Below are 24191 nucleotides of genomic sequence, written 5' to 3'. Positions count from 1 at the left end.
AGAGAAAGAAAGAGCATACGTTTTCTGTTTTTTAATTGTTGTAGCATCATCTTTCACATGTACTAGAATAGCCACACAGTCAGATAGGATGCTGGAGATAATTTTGATGGATAACACAAGAGGGCAACTGCAGGTGTGCAAAGTTTCAGACCGATAACTTCAGGAATGGGTGAGCTACATGACATTTAGCATGAAGTCACCCAGGTGTCCCATACAAGTTGCCCAAATGTACCCAAGTGGGCGAATTGGTGAAATGACCTATAACTACATACAACAGTGCAAACAACCATATACAACATATCAAAAAGCAATTCTAACGCACATAAAATAATAAAATAATGTTTAAAAAAATATTAGAAAATCAAAAAAAAAAAAAAATCAATCAATTTCATTGCAAATTGCAAAATATATATTTTTTTTGGGGGGGGGGGGCAAAAATATATATATATATTTCATAAAACGGCATTAGCACTTACCCGTCCAGAAGTACGTCGTGTCCTTGCAGAAACAGCTCTTCAGCTCCTGTTTGTATCATAACACTCAAAGATTCCTCAAACTAAAAATCTGACTCAGTTTCAGTTTTTCACTTTCACTTTAGACTTTGACTTCGCTTTTCCTGATTTATTCACCATGATGTCTTCAATGAAATCGTTGAAAATACAACTTTCCAAAATACTGCTGCGCGTAACAAGCGTCACAGCAACTCCTCTGATAGTCAAGGTGAGAATGGAGTTCGTTACGCGTGCATTTACAAACAAGGAATGGTGGTCCAACCCAAAACCATTACATACTGGCGTTTACCTCAGCTCATTGGCTATCTACCCAGCTAGATTTCAAGAAGATCTGTGGTCATTGGGCAGAAAAACAGTCAATCAACGAAGCTTCGCTAAAATTATTGGTTCGCAAGGTAGTCATTGCTCGTTGTCTTCAAATCAGTTCACTTCGGTCAACACTCGTTTGGCTGTGTTGCAAACATCCAGAGGAATGCACTGAAATGAGTAGATAAACGATTGTTTACCATGTGTAATTACGTCGAATGCTCCGTAAAAAATTGATAGAGATGGAATTCACTGCCAAACGGGTTACAAAATGTTTCGATTTAGGTTATAAAAATAGATTTTATCAAAGAAAACGGCACTTCATTTGATCAATGGGACCCTCAGGAAGAGAAATAAGAGCAAGATATCAGAATGTAAGTCATAATTTTACCTTCAGATGTGAATGTGTAAAAACTGTCATGGCGGAAAATGTTTTTGTTGTTGATTGTTCTTCTCAAACAAAAGCATTGTATTTGTTCTCTGTAATAGCTATTTTAAATCGGAAAACGTAGTTTGATTACCAAGATCCTAATCTTTTGAAGGATGTAAGACACTTGCATTTTCAAGAATGTTTAATGTTACGACGTTGTATTTTTAGTTGTCACTCTGAAATTTCCCCTGATGTTGATCCCTGTACGGGGATCGCAGCCATAAGAGGTCAAGCCATTTGACCTCTTATGATTTCCCCCATGTGGACCTGTTGTCACTCTTACCCTGATGGTTGCTGATACTTCCAGACACTTTTTCGGTCTTATCTGAGGAATTTGATCATTTATATCAGAATGGCCATATTCTGAGGCCAGTTTAGCGCTCATTCAAAGACGATTTACTACTCTTTTCTAATTGAAGGCCATATTGAGGTTAAATCAATGACTGGAGTTTTTAATTGATAAAAACAAATGACTATTGAAAGTGCAAGTCAGTAAGTCAGTATTGTGCATACATTTACTGGTCTCTGTGGTGATATTGAGCACGGAACCCGGTAGCGGGCTGAAATTCCACAACATAAGGTGATCGCTACATAAATAGTCATATTAAACATTCATGAAAATACAAGTGTCTCACATGTATCGAAAGCCTAGAATCTTGCTAATCCAACTGCTTTGTCAGATTTAAAAAAGGATTTACTGCGAAAGAATACGATGCGATTATCTGCCCCATAAAAACAACAATTTCAACCAGCACAGGCGTAACATAATCACAAACTGCATTAAAATAAATTGTTTACCTTTGACGATCTTCGTCTGTTTGCAATCCCAATGCTCATTGTTACACAATGAATGATCTTTTGTTTGATAAAATCCGTTTTTATAGCCTAACACAAAACATTTTGTGAACCGCTTGTGTCGTGAATTCCGTCTCATTCCATTTTCGAAGATACATTCCAGGTAAATAACCCACACAGAACGTGACTTTTCCAGTCATGTTTGGTTTCTTTGCAATCAACTGGTTTGTTTGTAACACAACCACACTTGATCGGCCATTTCGCGGGACGTATTGACTGAAAGAAACCGATTTGAAGACAACAAGTAATGACATCACTGTGCACCAATGATATGACCACTGTTTCGTTGATTGACAGTATTTTAATGGTCATGTGTAAGTGGAATTACATTTTGTTTTACCTCTTCCACCAGCTTATTTTTAGCATTGAAGTGCGAACAAAATTGTAAAAAAATGCCTAGTTTATTGCATGTGTAAGTGGCATAATACATTTTTTGTAACCTCTTCCATCAGTTCGTATTGGCCATCCTGATTCCACAGATCCCCAGTGGCCTAAGACACTGGCCTCCTAAGCCACGGATTGTGAGGTCTAGTCTTTTCTGAAGTGGCTGAAAGAAGAGTGGTGCAGCGGAGGAGTGCTGGGCCCATAACCCAGAGGTCGATGGATCGAAGCTATACTCTGCTAACAATGTTTTTTTTTAGCATTGAAGTGCGAACAAAAATGTGAAATAATATGCAGTTTATTGGGCATGTGTAAGTTCCATTAAAAAAAATGTTTATTTTAGGTCATACTGATTACAAAGAACCCCAGTGGCCTAAGACACTGGCCACCTAAGCCATGGATTGTGAGGTCAAGTCTTTTCTGAACTGCCTGACTGCAGAGTGGTGCAGCGGAAGACTGCTGGTCCCATAACCCAGAGGTCAAAGGCTTGAAAATATTTTCTGCTAACCAGCTTTTTTTTAGCATTGAAGTGCGAACAAATATTTAAAAAAATGCGTAGTTTCATTCCATGTGTAAGTGCCATTAAATATATATTTTTTTACCTCTTCCATCAGTTCCTATTGGTCATATTGATTACAAAGAACCCCAGTGGCCTAAGACACTGGCCTCCTAAGCCATGGATTGTGAGGTCAAATCTTTTCTGAACTGCCTGACTGCATAGTGGTGCAGCGGAAGTGTGCTGGGCCCATAACCCAAAGGTCAAAGGCTCGAGACCATTCTCTGTTATCCAGCTTTTTTTAGCATTGAAGTGCGAACAAATATTTTAAAAAATGCGTAGTTTCATTCCATGTGTAAGTGCCATTAAATATATATTTTTTACCTCTTCCATCAGTTCGTATTGGTCATATTGATTACAAAGAAACCCAGTGGCCTAAGACACTGGCCTCCTAAGCCATGGATTGTGAAGTTTAGTCTTTTCTGAAGTGGCTGAAAGCAGAGTATTGCAGCGGATGCGTGCTGGGCCCATAACCCAGAGGTCAATGGATCGAAACCATCCTCTGCTAACCAGTCTGTTTTTAAAAATGAAACGCAAATCGCAGCGGAAGTGTGCTGCGGAAGTGTGCTGGGCCCATAACCTAGTGTTTGATGAATCGAAAATATTTTCTATTAACCAGCTTTTTTTAGCATTGAAGTGTGAACAAATATTTTAAAAAATGCGTAGTTTCATTCCATGTGTAAGTGCCATTATATATAAAAGAATTGTACCTCTTCCATCAGTTCCTATTGGTCATATTGATTACAAAGAACCCCAGTGGCCTAAGACACTGGCCTCCTAAGCCATGGATTGTGAGGTCAAATCTTTTCTAAACTGCCTGATTGCATAGTGGTGCAGCGGAAGTGTGCTGGGCCCGTAACCCAAAGGTCATAGGCTCGAAACCATTCTCTGTTATCCAGCTTTTTTTAGCATTGAAGTGCGAACAAATATTTAAAAAAATGCGTAGTTTCATTCCATGTGTAAGTGCCATTATATATATATATTTTTTACCTCTTCCATCAGTTCCTATTGGTCATATTGATTACAAAGAACCCCAGTGGCCTAAGACACTGGCCTCCTATGCCATGGATTGTGAGGTCAAGTCTATTCTGAAGTGCCTGACTGCAGAGTGGTGCAGCGGAAGTGTGCTGGGCCCATAACCCAGTCCAGTGGTTGGTGGATCGAAAAAAAATTCTGCTAACCAGCTTATTTTAGCATTGAAGTGCAAACATACATTTAAAATAATGCGTAGTTTAATGGGCATGTGTATCTGCCATTAATAAAATGTGTTATACCTCTTCCATCAGTTCGTTTAGGTCATACTGATTACAAAGAACCCCAGTGGCCTAAGACACTGGCCTCCTAAGCCATGGATTGTGAGGTCTAGTCTTTTCTGAGGAGCCTGAAAGCAGAGTGGCGCAGCTGAAGTGCTTTAGGTCCATAACCCAAAGGTCGAAGGCTCAAAACCATTCTCTGCTAACCAGCTTTTTTTAGCATTGAAGTCCAAACAAAAAATGTAAAAAATCCATAGTTTCATTGCATGTGTCATTGCCTTTATACATTTTTTTATACCTCTTCCATCAGTTCGTATAGGTCATACTGATTACAAAGAACAAAAGTGGCCTAAGACACTGGCCTCCTAAGCCATGGATTGTGAGTTCTAGTCTTTTCTGAAATGACTGAAAGCAGAGTGGCACAGCGGAATCGTGCTGGGCTCATAACCCATAGGTCGATGGATCGAAACCATTCTCTGCTAACCAGCTTCATTTTAGCATTGAAGTGCGAACAATTTTTTTTCTTAAATGCATAGTTTTATTTCATGTGTAAGTGCCATTAAACATTTTTTTATAACTCTTCCATCAGTTTGTTTCGGCAATACTGATTACAAAGAACAAAAGTGGCCTAAGACACTGTCCTCCTAAGCCATGGATTGTGAGTTCTAGTCTTTCCTGAAATGGCTGAAAACAGTGGCGCAGCGGATGCGTAATGATCCCATAACCTAGAGGTCGATATATTGAAACCATTCTCTGCTTACCAGCTGATATTTAGCATTGAAGTGCGAAACAAAGAAAAAAAATCATATTTTCATTGCATGTGTAAGTGCCATTGAACATTTTTTTATACCTCTTCCATCAGTTAGTTTCGGCCATACTGATTACAAAGAACAAAAGTGATCTAAGACACTGGCCTCCTAAGCCATGGATTGTGAGTGAGGTCAAGTCTTTTCTGAACTGCCAGACTGCATAGTGGTGCAGCAGAAGTGTGCTGGGCCCATAACCTGAAGGTCAATGGATCAAAACCATTCTCTGCTAACCAGCTTGTTTTTTGCTTTGAAGTGCGAAAAAAAATGCTTAGGTTAATTTCATGTGTAAGTGCCATTATACATTTTTTTTATACCTCTTCCATCAGTTCGTGTAGGTCATACTGATTACAAAGAACAAAAGTGGCCTAAGACACTGGCCTTAGGCCAGTGTATATTGGCAATTAAACATGAAATGAAACTACGCATTTAAAAAAAAAAATTGTTCGCACTTCAATGCTAAAAACAGCTGGTTAGTAGAGAATGGTTTCGATCCGTCAACCGCTGGGTTAAGGGCCCAGCACGCTTCCGCTGCGCCACTCTGCTTTCAGCTACTTCAGAAAAGACTAGAACTCACAATACATGGCTTAGGAGGACAGTGTCTTAGGCCACTTTTATTCTTTGTAATCAGTATGACCTATACTAACTGATGGAAGAGGTATAAAAAAAAATGTATAATGGCAATTACACATGCAATTAACCTACGCATTTTTTTTGTTTGCACTTCAATGCAAAAAACAAGCTGGTTAGCAGAGAATGGTTTCAATCCATTGACCTTCAGGTTTTGGGCCCAGCACGCTTCCGCTGCGCCACTCTGCTTTCAGCTACTTCAGAAAACACTAGAACTCACAATCCATGGCTTAGGAGGCCAGTGTCTTAAGCCACTTTTGTTCTTTGTAATCAGCATGACCTATACGAACTGATGGAAGAGGATTTTTTTTTTTATATTGGCACTTACATGGAAAAAAGACAGAGCCGGCAGGCTGTGTGTCCTAGGCAGCAATGTAAGAGTAATGCTACAATGAAGTGGAAAAGACCTGCCTGCATGCAAAACAAGAAGAAGACGACGAAAGGGTCTGGTAAATCACTGAGTGAAGGACAACTCCAAGGATCAACTGTACCACTTTGACTCCATAGACACCAGACTCACTTGAACCTGTGTTGTTTATATCTATGCAGCAATATCTGAATAAAGCACAATTACTGTACATGAACCAATCTCTTCCATTCATTTCCTTTACCAAGTACCCTCATATGAATAAAAACAACCAAGGGGACACAGTGTAATGGGTGTGATATAGTTTATTGTACAGTGACATAGAATAACACAAGCCTTGCGCACCAATGTGAACATCACAGCATTGACAACATATACACAGAGCAACCTGGCCTCCCCGCTGCTATTGCTGCTGTAAGCGCATCACCTTCCCACCCACACTCGTAGCTAGCGGATCCATTATTACCATGACTACCGGGACTACTGTCCCTAAAACTGATTATAGACTCAATTCATTATACTGGGTCCATGTGTATAACTAGCGGGACTCCTGTCCCTAAAACTGATTATAGACTCAATTCAAAATACTGTGTCCATGTGTATAGGATGCAAGTACGTTGAAATTAAATAGATTTCTTGTCAACTTTCACTTTCAACTACAACTTATATTGTACATTGGGTATAGTCTTATTTTCACCAACATTTTGCTAGGTGGGATATCCCCAATGTCACAGTTTAACGTTGTCCAAATCAATAGTCCAAATCCAGAAAAAGTGTGTGATAAATTGAAAACCTAAACATAAAATGTGCTAAATACACAAACATCTGCCACAATAATCATATTAAGTATTTATTTAAACAAGCACCTTACAAACTGCACAAGCACCAAAAACGCTAAAACAAACAGCTCAAAAACCACGCGGAATTATGTGTACATCACTGGTTATGGGACAACTTGTAGAAAACAGTTATCTACATTTTGAAGTGTTGCATTAAATCACATAAATAGTACTCTTTCAATTCAGAGCCTGGATCTTTCCCCTGATGCTAATATCCATATCATGTTAAAATCAATAAAACAGGGGTAGACATTTAGGGTTCGACATTGTGACATCATTAAAATACTCCTACTACTATGTTACAACATTCTACATTATTTCACTGATGTCATGAAACAACTACTTCATGTATGTATTTTCTGATGTTTGATCAGAGATCTTTTACGAGGGTATCTCATTTCACACTGATCACAGCTGAAAGGTTTCTCTCCTGTGTGTGTTCTCTGGTGCATAATCAGATTGCTAGATGTTGTAAAACTCTTCACACATTGATCACAGCTATAAGGTTTCTCTCCTGTGTGTGTTCTCTGGTGTACCTTCAGCTGGCTAGATATATTAAAACTCTTTCCACATTGATTACAGCTAAAAGGATTCTCTCCTGTGTGTGTTCTATGGTGTACCTTCAGCTGGCTAGATATAATAAAACTCTCTCCACATTGATTACAGCTAAAAGGTTTCTCTCCTGTGTGTGTTCTATGGTGTACCTTCAGCTTGCTAGAACAAACAAAACTCTTCCCACATTGAGTACAGCTATATGGTTTCTCTCGTTTCTCTCCTGTGTGTGTTCTCTGATGTGATATCAGGTTTCTTGACTGGGTAAATCTCTTTCCACACTGAGGACAGCTAAAAGGTTTCTCTCCTGTGTGTGTTCTCTGGTGTCTCTTCAGACACCAAGAATCAACAAAACTTTTCCCACATTGAGTACAGCTAAAATATTTCTCTCCTGTGTGTGTTCTCTGGTGTCTCTTCAGACAGCTAGAAAGAACAAAACTCTTCCCACATTGAGTACAGCTATATGGTTTCTCTCGTTTCTCTCCTGTGTGTGTTCTCTGATGTGATATCAGGCTTCTTGACTGGGTAAAGCTCTTTCCACATTGATTACAGCTAAAAGGTTTCTCTCCTGTGTGTGTTCTCTGGTGTCGCTTCAGACAGCTAGAACGAACAAAACTCTTCCCACATTTGGTACAGCCAAAAGGTTTCTCTTCAGTGTGAATTCTTTGATGTATTTTAAGTTTTACTGAGGAGTTTAATATTTTCCCACAGTCAGAGCAGCAATGAGATGTCTTCCCTGTGGGTCTCTGCAGGTGTTTCTTGAAGAGTTCTGATGTGGAGAGACTCTTCTCTGCCTCATCAGCATCATGATGTTGTTGAGGCTCCCCAGAGGATCCACGATAGTCCCGTATCTGTCCTGTGTGAACAAATAAGTCAGACAGATGGTTAAATGCCACAACAGCAGAAATCCACTGTTTATTTGAGGTAAAAAGGGATAACCAGAGAGTACCCATGAAGTTGTACAACAATTGACATCTGTTAAATGATTTGACAATCTATCTTAAGACAGTCAAGACGTAAGCAGTGTACCAGATGACTTTTGGCCTCCAATATAGGCCCATTTCCATTTCTGCAGCGATGCACATGCAATTTGGTTGCAGAAACTCCTCCATGCTAATGAGGAAACCAGTACAGCAACTAGTGTGGTGAAGTTGTCTGGGAGAGTTATTTTCACCAGTAATGTATTTTAGTACAGTAAGTAGAGGAGTGGCCAGGGAGAGTTTTATTCACCAGTACACCACGAGCCTGGGGAGAGAGAGCTTGTTGGGGTAATTATAATCTGGACCACATCCTAAAGGGGGAATATGGGAACCAAACTATTGTTAGAGTTAAGCATCAGGGGGAAGAAGATGCATATGAGCAGATTAAGACAGACTTACAGACTCATTTAGGGGCTGAACTAGTGACTGACAGAGATCCAACAGTGTAGACAGTATGATGGGGGGGGGTTCAAGGGTCAGTCTTATGGAATGTTAGTTGCAGATTCTGGCAGGACCGATATCAGTCATTCTATGGAGTCCCAAAAACCAAGGTATTAATGTTACAGGGAATTGGGAAAGCAGAATGTAATATGACTGGAGACCAAGGCATTAGCTGGTAGTAGAGGAAGGACAGCTAATAGAGTCTCTGGGGAACGACACCACTCCGCTGTGTACATTGTTACAGGGGATAGCTGGTAGGACAGGGACAGCTAATAGAGTCTCTGGGGTCTCTGGGGAACGACACCACTCCTCTGTGTATTTTGTTACAGGGGATAGCTGATAGGAGAAGAAGGACAGCTAATAGAGTCTCTGGTGAACGACACAACTCCTCTGTGTATATTGTTACAGGGGATAGCTGGTAGTAGAAGGACAGCTAACTGTGTACAATACACAGACTATGACGTTAAATTGAACGTTACACATAACCAGATCACAGTGAGAATAGCAGAGATAGTGTTGTCATTTCAGACACTGTTGTCAACTTTCAGTAATGGGTTTGTCAGAGAAGGCACCACGCTTGAAAGACTAGCTAGAGATCCATGTATACAGGAGGCCACCTCACCAGAAAGACTAGCTACAGATCCCTGCATACAGGAGGACACCTCACCAGAAAGACGAGCTACAGATCCCTGTATACAGGAGGCCACCTCACCAGAAAGACTAGTTACAGATCCCTGTATACAAGAGGCCACATCCCCAAAAGTGAGGTTCTCAGTAATAATACTGTCACATCTCCTGCATACAGGAGGCCCCCTCACCAGACGTGAAGAAACAACAGAGATAACAGGACAGAAGGAGACAGATTTCATGCAATAGCTATTCTCACTGCAGTCGCTGTGGGGACAGAACTGAAGAAGCAGTCATAGTATCGAAAGAAGCTACAGTAACAGCATTGAACTAGATTATAGTAACAGCATGGAAATAGTCTAAAGTAACAGCATGGAACTAGACAACCGTAACAGCATGGAACTAGACTATAGTAACAGGATGGAACTAGACTATAGTAACAGCATGGAACTAGACCATAGTAACAGCATGGAACTAGACCATAGTAACAGCATGGAACTAGACCATAGTAACAGCATGGAACTAGACTATAGTAACAGCATGGAACTAGACCATAGTAACAGCATGGAACTAGGCTATAGTACCAGCATGGAACTAGGCTATAGTAACAGCATGGAACTAGGCTATAGTAACAGCATGGAACTAGGCTATAGTAACAGCATGGAACTAGACTATAGTAACAGCATGGAACTAGACTATAGTAACTATAGTAACATGGAACTAGATTATAGTAACAGCATGGAATTAGACTATAGTAACAGCATTGAACTAGATTATAGTAACAGCATGGAACTAGACAATAGTAACAGCATGGAACTAGACAATAGTAACAGCATGGAACTAGACTATAGTAACAGCATGGAACTAAACTATAGTAACAGTATGGAACTAGCCTATAGTAACAGTATGGAACTAGACTATAGTAACAGTATGGAACTAGACTATAGTAACAGCATGGAACTAGACTATAGTAACTATTGTAACATGGAACTGGACTATAGTAACAGCATGGAACTAGACAATAGTAACAGCATGGAACTAGACAATAGTAACAGCATGGAACTAGACTATAGTAACAATTATGGAACTAGACTATAGTAACAACATGGAACTAGAATATAGTAACAACATGGAACTAGACTATAGTAACAACATGGAACTAGACTATAGTAACAGCATGGAACTAGACTATAGTAACAGCGTGGAACTAGACTATAGTAACAGCGTGGAACTAGACTATAGAAACAGCATGGAACTAGACTATATAAACAACATGGAACTAGACTATAGTAACAGCATGGAACTAGACTATAGTAACAGCGTGGAACTAGACTATAGTAACAGCGTGGAACTAGACTATAGTAACTATAGTAACATGGAACTAGACTATAGTAACTATAGTAACATGGAACTAGACTGTAGTAACAACATGGAACTAGACTGTAGTAACAACATGGAACTAGACTATAGTAACAACATGGAACTAGACTATAGTAACAACATGGAACTAGACTATAGTAACAACATGGAATTAGACTATAGTAACAGCGTGGATCTAGACTATAGTAACAGCGTGGAACTAGACTATAGTAACAGCGTGGAACTAGACTATAGTAACTATAGTAACAGCATGGAACTAGACTACAGTAACAGCGTGGAACAGACTACAGAAACAGCATGGAACTAGACTATAGTGACAGCATGGTACTAGACTATAGTAACAGCGTGGAACTAGACTATAGTAACTATAGTAACTATAGTAAGATGGAACTAGACTATAGTAACTATAGTAACTATAGTAACATGGAACTAGACTATAGTAACTATAGTAACATGGAACTAGACTGTAGTAACAACATGGAACTAGACTGTAGTAACAACATGGAACTAGACTATAGTAACAGCATGGAACTAGACCATAGTAACAACATGGAACTAGACTATAGTAACAACATGGAATTAGACTATAGTAACAGCGTGGATCTAGACTATAGTAACAGCGTGGAACTAGACTATAGTAACAGCGTGGAACTAGACTATAGTAACAGCGTGGAACTAGACTATAGTAACTATAGTAACAGCATGGAACTAGACTACAGTAACAGCGTGGAACAGACTACAGAAACAGCATGGAACTAGACTATAGTAACAGCGTGGAACTAGACTATAGTAACAGCGTGGAACTAGACTATAGTAACTATAGTAACTATAGTAACATGGAACTAGACTATAGTAACTATAGTAACTATAGTAACATGGAACTAGACTATAGTAACAACATGGAACAAGACTATAGTAACAACATGGAACTAGACTATAGTAACAACATGGAACTAGACTATAGTAACTAGACTATAGAAACAGCGTGGAACAGACTATAGTAACAGCATGGAGCTAGACTATAGTAACAGCGTGGAACTAGACTATAGAAACAGCATGGAACTAGACTATATAAACAACATGGAACTAGACTATAGTAACAGCATGGAACTAGACTATAGTAACAGCGTGGAACTAGACTATAGTAATAGCGTGGAACTAGACTATAGTAACTATAGTAACATGGAACTAGACTATAGTAACTATAGTAACATGGAACTAGACTGTAGTAACAACATGGAACTAGACTATAGTAACAACATGGAACTAGACTATAGTAACAACATGGAACTAGACTATAGTAACAACATGGAACTAGAATATAGTAACAACATGGAACTAGACTATAGTAACTAGACTATAGAAACAGCGTGGAACAGACTATAGTAACAGCGTGGAACTAGACTATAGTAACAGCGTGGAACTAGACTATAGTAAAAGCATGGAACTAGACTATAGACACTATAGTAACATGGAACTAGACTATAGTAACTATAGTAACTATAGTAACATGGAACAAGACTATAGTAACAACATGGAACTAGACTATAGTAACAGCATGGAACTAGACCATAGTAACAGCATGGAACTAGACCATAGTAACAGCATGGAACTAGGCTATAGTAACAGCATGGAACTAGGCTATAGTAACAGCATGGAACTAGACTATAGTAACAGGATGGAACTAGACTATAGTAACTATAGTAACATGGAACTAGACTATAGTAACAACATGGAACAAGACTATAGTAACAACATGGAACTAGACTATAGTAACTAGACTATAGAAACAGCGTGGAACAGACTATAGTAACAGCATGGAGCTAGACTATAGTAACAGCGTGGAACTAGACTATAGTAACAGCGTGGAACTAGACTATAGTAAAGGCGTGGAACTAGACTATAGACACTATAGTAACATGGAACTAGACTATAGTAACTATAGTAACTATAGTAACATGGAACAAGACTATAGTAACAACATGGAACTAGACTATAGTAACAGCATGGAACTAGACCATAGTAACAGCATGGAACTAGACCATAGTAACAACATGGAACTAGACCATAGTAACAGCATGGAACTAGACCATAGTAACAGCATGGAACTAGGCTATAGTAACAGCATGGAATTAGGCTATAGTAACTATAGTAACATGGAACTAGACTATGGTAACATGGAACTAGACTATAGTAACTATAGTAACATGGAACTAGACTATAGTAACAACATGGAACTATACTATAGTAACAGCATGGAACTAAGCTATAGTAACAGCATGGAACTAGGCTATAGTAACAGCATGGAACTAGACTATAGTAACAGGATGGAACTAGACTATAGTAACTATAGTAACATGGAACTAGACTATAGTAACAACATGGAACTATACTATAGTAACAGCATGGAACTAAGCTATAGTAACAGCATGGAACTAGGCTATAGTAACAGCATGGAACTAGACTATAGTAACAGCGTGGAACTAGACTATAGTAACAGCGTGGAACTAGTCTATAGTAACTATAGTAACATGGAACTAGACTATGGTAACATGCAACTAACTATAGTAACAACATGGAACTAGACTATAGTGCCAGCATGGAACTAGACTACAGTAACTATAGTACCAGCATGGAACTAGACTATAGTAACAAGATGGAACAAGACTATAGTAACTATAGTAACATGGAACTAGACTATAGTAACAGCATGGAACTAGATTTTAGTAACAGTATGGAACTAGACTTTTGTAATTGCATGGAACTAGAGACTATAGTAACATCATGGAACTAGACTATAGTAACAACGTGGAACTAAACTATAGTAACAACATGGAACTAGACTATAGTAACAGCATGGAACTAGACTTTAGTAACAGCATGGAACTAGACCATAGTAACTAAATGGACCTAGATTATAGTAACTACATGGAACTAGACTATAGTAAGAACATGGAACTAGACTATAGTAATTGGATGGAACTAGACTATAGTAATTGGATGGAACTAGACTATAGAAACAGCATGGAACTAGACTACAGTAACTATAGTACCAGCATGGAAATAGACTATAGTAACAACATGGAACTAGACTATAGTAAACAACATGGAACAAGACTAAAGTAACAACATGGAACTAGACTAAAGTAAAAAAAATGGAACTAGACTATAGTAACAGCATGGAACTAGACTACAGTAACTATAGTACCAGCATGGAACTAGACTATAGTAACAACATGGAACTAGACTATAGTAACAGCATGGAACTAGACTATAGTAACAGCATGGAACTAGACTATAGTAACAGCATGGAACTAGACTATAGTAACAGCATGGAACTAGCTTATAGTAACAGCATGGAACTAGACTATAGTAACAGCATGGAACTAGTCTATAGTAACAGCATGGAACTAGACCATAGTAACAACATGGAACTAGACTATAGTAACTATAGTAACACGGAACTAGACTATGGTAACATGGAACTAGACTATAGTAACTATAGTAACATGGAACCAGACTATAGTAACAACATGGAACTATACTATAGTAACAGCATGGAACTATACTATAGTAACAGCGTGGTACTAGACTATAGTAACAGCGTGGAACTAGACTATAGTAACAGCGTGGAACTAGTCTATAGTAACAGCATGGAACTAGACCATAGTAACAACATGGAACTAGACTATAGTAACTATAGTAACATGGAACTAGACTATGGTAACATGGAACTATACTATAGTAACTATAGTAACATGGAACTAGACTATAGAAACAGCATGGAACTAGACTACAGTAACTATAGTACCAGCATGGAACTAGACTATAGTAACAACATGGAACTAGACTATAGTAACTATAGTAACATGGAACTAGACTATAGTAACAGCATGGAACTAGATTTTAGTAACAGTATGGAACTAGACTTTTGTAATTGCATGGAACTAGAGACTATAGTAACATCATGGAACTAGACTATAGTAACAACGTGGAACTAAACTATAGTAACAACATGGAACTAGACTATAGTAACAGCATGGAACTAGACTTTAGTAACAGCATGGAACTAGACCATAGTAACTAAATGGACCTAGACTATAGTAACTACATGGAACTAGACTATAGTAAGAACATGGAACTAGACTATAGTAATTGGATGGAACTAGACTATAGTAATTGGATGGAACTAGACTATAGAAACAGCATGGAACTAGACTACAGTAACTATAGTACCAGCATGGAAATAGACTATAGTAACAACATGGAACTAGACTATAGTAAACAACATGGAACAAGACTAAAGTAACAACATGGAACTAGACTAAAGTAAAAAAAATGGAACTAGACTATAGTAACAGCATGGAACTAGACTACAGTAACTATAGTACCAGCATGGAACTAGACTATAGTAACAACATGGAACTAGACTATAGTAACAGCATGGAACTAGACTATAGTAACAGCATGGAACTAGACTATAGTAACAGCATGGAACTAGCTTATAGTAACAGCATGGAACTAGACTATAGTAACAGCATGGAACTAGTCTATAGTAACAGCATGGAACTAGACCATAGTAACAACATGGAACTAGACTATAGTAACTATAGTAACACGGAACTAGACTATGGTAACATGGAACTAGACTATAGTAACTATAGTAACATGGAACCAGACTATAGTAACAACATGGAACTATACTATAGTAACAGCATGGAACTAGACTATAGTAACAGCGTGGTACTAGACTATAGTAACAGCGTGGAACTAGACTATAGTAACAGCGTGGAACTAGTCTATAGTAACAGCATGGAACTAGACCATAGTAACAACATGGAACTAGACTATAGTAACTATAGTAACATGGAACTAGACTATGGTAACATGGAACTATACTATAGTAACTATAGTAACATGGAACTAGACTATAGAAACAGCATGGAAATAGACTACAGTAACTATAGTACCAGCATGGAACTAGACTATAGTAACAACATGGAACTAGACTATAGTAACAACATGGAACTAGACTATAGTAACAACATGGAACTAGACTATAGTAACAGCATGGAACTAGACTATAGTAACAGCGTGGAACTAGACTATAGTAACAGCGTGGAACTAGACTATAGAAACAGGATGGAACTAGACTATAGAAACAACATGGAACTAGACTATAGTAACTATAGTAACATGGAACTAGACTATAGTAACTATAGTAACATGGAACTAGACTATAGTAACTATAGTAACATGGAACTAGACTGTAGTAACAACATGGAACTAGACTATAGTAACAACATGGAACTAGACTATAGTAACAACATGGAACTAGACTATAGTAACAACATGGAATTAGACTATAGTAACAGCGTGGATCTAGACTATAGTAACAGCGTGGAACTAGACTATAGTAACAGCGTGGAACTAGACTATAGTAACTATAGTAACAACATGGAACTAGACTATAGTAACTATAGTAACAGCATGGAACTAGACTATAGTAACAGCGTGGAACAGACTACAGAAACAGCATGGAACTAGACTATAGTAACAGCGTGGAACTAGACTATAGTAACAGCGTGGAACTAGACTATAGTAACTATAGTAACATGGAACTAGACTATAGTAACTATAGTAACTATAGTAACATGGAACTAGACTATAGTAACAACATGGAACAAGACTATAGTAACAACATGGAACTAGACTATAGTAACAACATGGAACTAGACTATAGTAACAACATGGAACTAGACTATAGTAACAGCGTGGAACTAGACTATAGTAACAGCGTGGAACTAGACTATAGTAACAGCGTGGAACTAGACTATAGTAAAAGCGTGGAACTAGACTATAGTAAAAGCGTGGAACTAGACTATAGTAAAAGCGTGGAACTAGACTATAGACACTATAGTAACATGGAACTAGACTATAGTAACTATAGTAACTATAGTAACATGGAACAAGACTATAGTAACAACATGGAACTAGACTATAGTAACAGCATGGACCTAGACCATAGTAACAGCATGGAACTAGACCATAGTAACAGCATGGAACTAGACTATAGTAACTATAGTAACATGGAACTAGACTATAGTAACAACATGGAACAAGACTATAGTAACAACATGGAACTAGACTATAGTAACTAGACTATAGAAACAGCGTGGAACAGACTATAGTAACAGCATGGAGCTAGACTATAGTAACAGCGTGGAACTAGACTATAGTAACAGCGTGGAACTAGACTATAGTAAAGGCGTGGAACTAGACTATAGACACTATAGTAACATGGAACTAGACTATAGTAACTATAGTAACTATAGTAACATGGAACAAGACTATAGTAACAACATGGAACTAGACTATAGTAACAGCATGGAACTAGACCATAGTAACAGCATGGAACTAGACCATAGTAACAACATGGAACTAGACCATAGTAACAGCATGGAACTAGACCATAGTAACAGCATGGAACTAGGCTATAGTAACAGCATGGAACTAGGCTATAGTAACTATAGTAACATGGAACTAGACTATGGTAACATGGAACTAGACTATAGTAACTATAGTAACATGGAACTAGGCTATAGTAACAACATGGAACTATACTATAGTAACAGCATGGAACGAAGCTATAGTAACAGCATGGAACTAGGCTATAGTAACAGCATGGAACTAGACTATAGTAACAGGATGGAACTAGACTATAGTAACTATAGTAACATGGAACTAGACTATAGTAACAACATGGAACTATACTATAGTAACAGCATGGAACTAAGCTATAGTAACAGCATGGAACTAGGCTATAGTAACAGCATGGAACTAGACTATAGTAACAGCGTGGAACTAGACTATAGTAACAGCGTGGAACTAGTCTATAGTAACTATAGTAACATGGAACTAGACTATGGTAACATGCAACTAGACTATAGTAACTATAGTAACATGGAACTAGAATATAGTAACAACATGGAACTAGACTATAGTACCAGCATGGAACTAGACTATAGTAACAAGATGGAACAAGACTATAGTAACTATAGTAACATGGAACTAGACTATAGTAACAGCATGGAACTAGATTTTAGTAACAGTATGGAACTAGACTTTTGTAATTGCATGGAACTAGAGACTATAGTAACATCATGGAACTAGACTATAGTAACAACGTGGAACTAAACTATAGTAACAACATGGAACTAGACTATAGTAACAGCATGGAACTAGACTTTAGTAACAGCATGGAACTAGACCATAGTAACTAAATGGACCTAGACTATAGTAACTACATGGAACTAGACTATAGTAAGAACATGGAACTAGACTATAGTAATTGGATGGAACTAGACTATAGTAATTGGATGGAACTAGACTATAGAAACAGCATGGAACTAGACTACAGTAACTATAGTACCAGCATGGAAATAGACTATAGTAACAACATGGAACTAGACTATAGTAAACAACATGGAACAAGACTAAAGTAACAACATGGAACTAGACTAAAGTAAAAAAAATGGAACTAGACTATAGTAACAGCATGGAACTAGACTACAGTAACTATAGTACCAGCATGGAACTAGACTATAGTAACAACATGGAACTAGACTATAGTAACAGCATGGAACTAGACTATAGTAACAGCATGGAACTAGACTATAGTAACAGCATGGAACTAGCTTATAGTAACAGCATGGAACTAGACTATAGTAACAGCATGGAACTAGTCTATAGTAACAGCATGGAACTAGACCATAGTAACAACATGGAACTAGACTATAGTAACTATAGTAACATGGAACTAGACTATGGTAACATGGAACTAGACTATAGTAACTATAGTAACATGGAACCAGACTATAGTAACAACATGGAACTATACTATAGTAACAGCATGGAACTAGACTATAGTAACAGCATGGAACTAGCTTATAGTAACAGCATGGAACTAGACTATAGTAACAGCATGGAACTAGTCTATAGTAACAGCATGGAACTAGACCATAGTAACAACATGGAACTAGACTATAGTAACTATAGTAACATGGAACTAGACTATGGTAACATGGAACTAGACTATAGTAACTATAGTAACATGGAACCAGACTATAGTAACAACATGGAACTATACTATAGTAACAGCATGGAACTAGACTATAGTAACAGCGTGGTACTAGACTATAGTAACAGCGTGGAACTAGACTATAGTAACAGCGTGGAACTAGTCTATAGTAACAGCATGGAACTAGACCATAGTAACAACATGGAACTAGACTATAGTAACTATAGTAACATGGAACTAGACTATGGTAACATGGAACTATACTATAGTAACTATAGTAACATGGAACTAGACTATAGAAACAGCATGGAACTAGACTACAGTAACTATAGTACCAGCATGGAACTAGACTATAGTAACAACATGGAACTAGACTATAGTAACAACATGGAACTAGACTATAGTAACAACATGGAACTAGACTATAGTAACAGCATGGAACTAGACTATAGTAACAGCGTGGAACTAGACTATAGTAACAGCGTGGAACTAGACTATAGAAACAGCATGGAACTAGACTATAGAAACAACATGGAACTAGACTATAGTAACTATAGTAACATGGAACTAGACTATAGTAACTATAGTAACATGGAACTAGACTGTAGTAACAACATGGAACTAGACTGTAGTAACAACATGGAACTAGACTATAGTAACAACATGGAACTAGACTATAGTAACAACATGGAACTAGACTATAGTAACAACATGGAATTAGACTATAGTAACAGCGTGGATCTAGACTATAGTAACAGCGTGGAACTAGACTATAGTAACAGCGTGGAACTAGACTATAGTAACTATAGTAACAACATGGAACTAGACTATAGTAACTATAGTAACAGCATGGAACTAGACTATAGTAACAGCGTGGAACAGACTACAGAAACAGCATGGAACTAGACTATAGTAACAGCGTGGAACTAGACTATAGTAACAGCGTGGAACTAGACTATAGTAACTATAGTAACATGGAACTAGACTATAGTAACTATAGTAACTATAGTAACATGGAACTAGACTATAGTAACAACATGGAACAAGACTATAGTAACAACATGGAACTAGACTATAGTAACAACATGGAACTAGACTATAGTAACAACATGGAACTAGACTATAGTAACAGCGTGGAACTAGACTATAGTAACAGCGTGGAACTAGACTATAGTAACAGCGTGGAACTAGACTATAGTAACAGCGTGGAACTAGACTATAGTAAAAGCGTGGAACTAGACTATAGTAAAAGCGTGGAACTAGACTATAGACACTATAGTAACATGGAACTAGACTATAGTAACTATAGTAACATGGAACAAGACTATAGTAACAACATGGAACTAGACTATAGTAACAGCATGGAACTAGACTATAGTAACAGCATGGAACTAGACCATAGTAACAGCATGGAACTAGACCATAGTAACAGCATGGAACTAGGCTATAGTAACAGCATGGAACTAGGCTATAGTAACAGCATTGAACTAGACTATAGTAACAGGATGGAACTAGACTATAGTAACTATAGTAACATGGAACTAGACTATAGTAACAACATGGAACTATACTATAGTAACAGCATGGAACTAAGCTATAGTAACAGCATGGAACTAGGCTATAGTAACAGCATGGAACTAGACTATAGTAACAGCGTGGAACTAGACTATAGTAACAGCGTGGAACTAGTCTATAGTAACTATAGTAACATGGAACTAGACTATGGTAACATGGAACTAGACTATAGTAACTATAGTAACATGGAACTAGACTATAGTAACAACATGGAACTAGACTATAGTGCCAGCATGGAACTAGACTACAGTAACTATAGTACCAGCATGGAACTAGACTATAGTAACAACATGGAACTAGACTATAGTAACAAGATGGAACTAGACTATAGTAACTATAGTAACATGGAACTAGACTATAGTAACAGCATGGAACTAGATTTTAGTAACAGTATGGAACTAGACTTTTGTAATTGCATGGAACTAGACTATAGTAACAACGTGGAACTAAACTATAGTAACAACATGGAACTAGACTATAGTAACAGCATGGAACTAGACTTTAGTAACAGCATGGAACTAGACCATAGTAACTACATGGACCTAGACTATAGTAACTACATGGACCTAGACTATAGTAAGAACATGGAACTAGACTATAGTAATTGGATGGAACTAGACTATAGTAATTGGATGGAACTAGACTATAGTAATTGGATGGAACTAGACTATAGTAATTGGATGGAACTAGACTATAGAAACAGCATGGAACTAGACTACAGTAACTATAGTACCAGCATGGAAATAGACTATAGTAACAACATGGAACTAGACTGTAGTAAACAACATGGAACAAGACTAAAGTAACAACATGGAACTAGACTAAAGTAAAAACATGGAACTAGACTATAGTAACAGCACGGAACTAGACTACAGTAACTATAGTACCAGCATGGAACTAGACTATAGTAACAACATGGAACTAGACTATAGTAACAGCATGGAAATAGACTATAGTAACAGCATGGAACTAGCTTATAGTAACAGCATGGAACTAGACTATAGTAACAGCATGGAACTAGTCTATAGTAACAGCATGGAACTAGACCATAGTAACAACATGGAACTAGACTATAGTAACTATAGTAACATGGAACTAGACTATGGTAACATGGAACTAGACTATAGTAACTATAGTAACATGGAACCAGACTATAGTAACAACATGGAACTATACTATAGTAACAGCATGGAACTAAGCTATAGTAACAGCATGGAACTAAGCTATAGTAACAGCATGGAACTAGACTATAGTAACAGCGTGGTACTAGACTATAGTAACAGCGTGGAACTAGACTATAGTAACAGCGTGGAACTAGTCTATAGTAACAGCATGGAACTAGACCATAGTAACAACATGGAACTAGACTATAGTAACTATAGTAACATGGAACTAGACTATGGTAACATGGAACTAGACTATAGTAACTATAGTAACATGGAACTAGACTATAGTAACAGCATGGAACTAGACTATAGTAACAGCATGGAACTAGACTACAGTAACTATAGTACCAGCATGGAACTAGACTATAGTAACAACATGGAACTGGACTATAGTAACAACATGGAACTAGACTATAGTAACTATAGTAACATGGAACTAGACTATGGTAACATGGAACTAGACTATAGTAACTATAGTAACATGGAACTAGACTATAGTAACAGCGTGGAACTAGACTATAGTAACAGCATGGAACTAGTCTAAAGGAATAGCATGGAACTAGACTACAGTAACAGCATGGAACTAGACTATAGTAACAGGATGAAACTAGACTATAGTAACAGCATGGAACTAGACCATAGTAACAGCATGGAACTAGGCTATAGTAACAGCATGGAACTAGGCTATAGTAACAGCATGGAACTAGACAATAGTAACTATAGTAACAGCATGGAACTAGACTATAGTAACAACATGGAACTAGAATATAGTAACAACATGGAACTAGACTATAGTAACAACATGGAACTAGACTATAGTAACAGCATGACTAGACTATATGAACTAGACTATAGTAATTGGATGGAACTAGACTATAGTAATTGGATGGAACTAGACTATAGAAACAGCATGGAACTAGACTACAGTAACTATAGTACCAGCATGGAAATAGACTATAGTAACAACATGGAACTAGACTATAGTAAACAACATGGAACAAGACTAAAGTAACAACATGGAACTAGACTATAGTAACAGCATGGAACTAGACTACAGTAACAGCATGGAACTAGACTACAGTAACTATAGTACCAGCATGGAACTAGACTATAGTAACAACATGGAACTAGACTATAGTAACAGCATGCAACTAGACTATAGTAACAGCATGCAACTAGACTATAGTAACAGCATGCAACTAGACTATAGTAACAGCATGCAACTAGACTATAGTAACAGCATGGAACTAGACTATAGTAACAGCATGGACCTAGACTATAGTAACAGCATGGAACTAGACTATAGTAACAGCATGGAACTAGACTATAGTAACAGCATGGAACTAGACTATAGTAACAGCATGGAACTAGAATATAGTAACAGCATGGAACTAGAGTAGAGTACCAGCATGGAACTAGACTATAGTAACAGCATGGAACTAGACTATAGTAACAGCATAGAACTAGACTATAGAAACAGCATGGAACTAGATTTTAGTAACAGTATGGAACTAGACTTTTGAAATTGCATGGAACTAGACTATAGTAACATCATGGAACTAGACTATAGTAACAACGTGGAACTAAACTATAGTAACAACATGGAACTAGACTATAGTAACAGCATGGAACTAGACTTTAGTAACAGCATGGAACTAGACCATAGTAACTACATGGACCTAGACTATAGTAACTACATGGACCTAGACTATAGTAAGAACATGGAACTAGACTATAGTAATTGGATGGAACTAGACTATAGTAATTGGATGGAACTAGACTATAGAAACAGCATGGAACTAGACTACAGTAACTATAGTACCAGCATGGAAATAGACTATAGTAACAACATGGAACTAGACTATAGTAAACAACATGGAACAAGACTAAAGTAACAACATGGAACTAGACTAAAGTAAAAACATGGAACTAGACTATAGTAACAGCATGGAACTAGACTACAGTAACTATAGTACCAGCATGGAACTAGACTATAGTAACAACATGGAACTAGACTATAGTAACAGCATGGAACTAGACTATAGTAACAGCATGGAACTAGACTATAGTAACAGCATGGAACTAGACTATAGTAACAGCATGGAACTAGACTATAGTAACAGCATGGAACTAGACTATAGTAACAGCATGGAACTAGTCTATAGTAACAGCATGGAACTAGACCATAGTAACAACATGGAACTAGACTATAGTAACTATAGTAACATGGAACCAGACTATAGTAACAACATGGAACTATACTATAGTAACAGCATGGAACTAAGCTATAGTAACAGCATGGAACTAGACTATAGTAACAGCGTGGTACTAGACTATAGTAACAGCGTGGAACTAGACTATAGTAACAGCGTGGAACTAGTCTATAGTAACAGCGTGGAACTAGTCTATAGTAACAGCATGGAACTAGACCATAGTAACAACATGGAACTAGACT

General features: G+C 37.6%; 2 protein-coding genes across 2 annotated transcripts in view; one reads left to right on the top strand and one right to left on the bottom strand.

Annotated features, from left to right (window-relative positions):
• LOC139412575 (zinc finger protein 180-like) overlaps positions 1-24191 on the top strand; it is a 110296-nt gene that overhangs the window by 8797 nt on the left and 77308 nt on the right. The window lies entirely within an intron of this gene.
• Positions 6384-24191, bottom strand: part of LOC139413158 (oocyte zinc finger protein XlCOF22-like) — a 62683-nt gene continuing 44875 nt past the window's right edge. The window contains exon 2 of the mRNA XM_071160254.1: positions 6384-8343. Coding sequence (XP_071016355.1) covers positions 7280-8343 — 1064 coding nt within the window. The 3' untranslated portion in view covers positions 6384-7279. The remainder of the gene's footprint in view (positions 8344-24191) is intronic.

This window comes from Oncorhynchus clarkii, chromosome 7 (assembly GCF_045791955.1).
Source record: "Oncorhynchus clarkii lewisi isolate Uvic-CL-2024 chromosome 7, UVic_Ocla_1.0, whole genome shotgun sequence".
Classification (NCBI taxonomy): Eukaryota; Metazoa; Chordata; class Actinopteri; order Salmoniformes; family Salmonidae; genus Oncorhynchus; species Oncorhynchus clarkii.
Note: the sequence above shows the minus strand (reverse complement) of the source record. Positions and strands in the feature narration are given on the sequence as shown.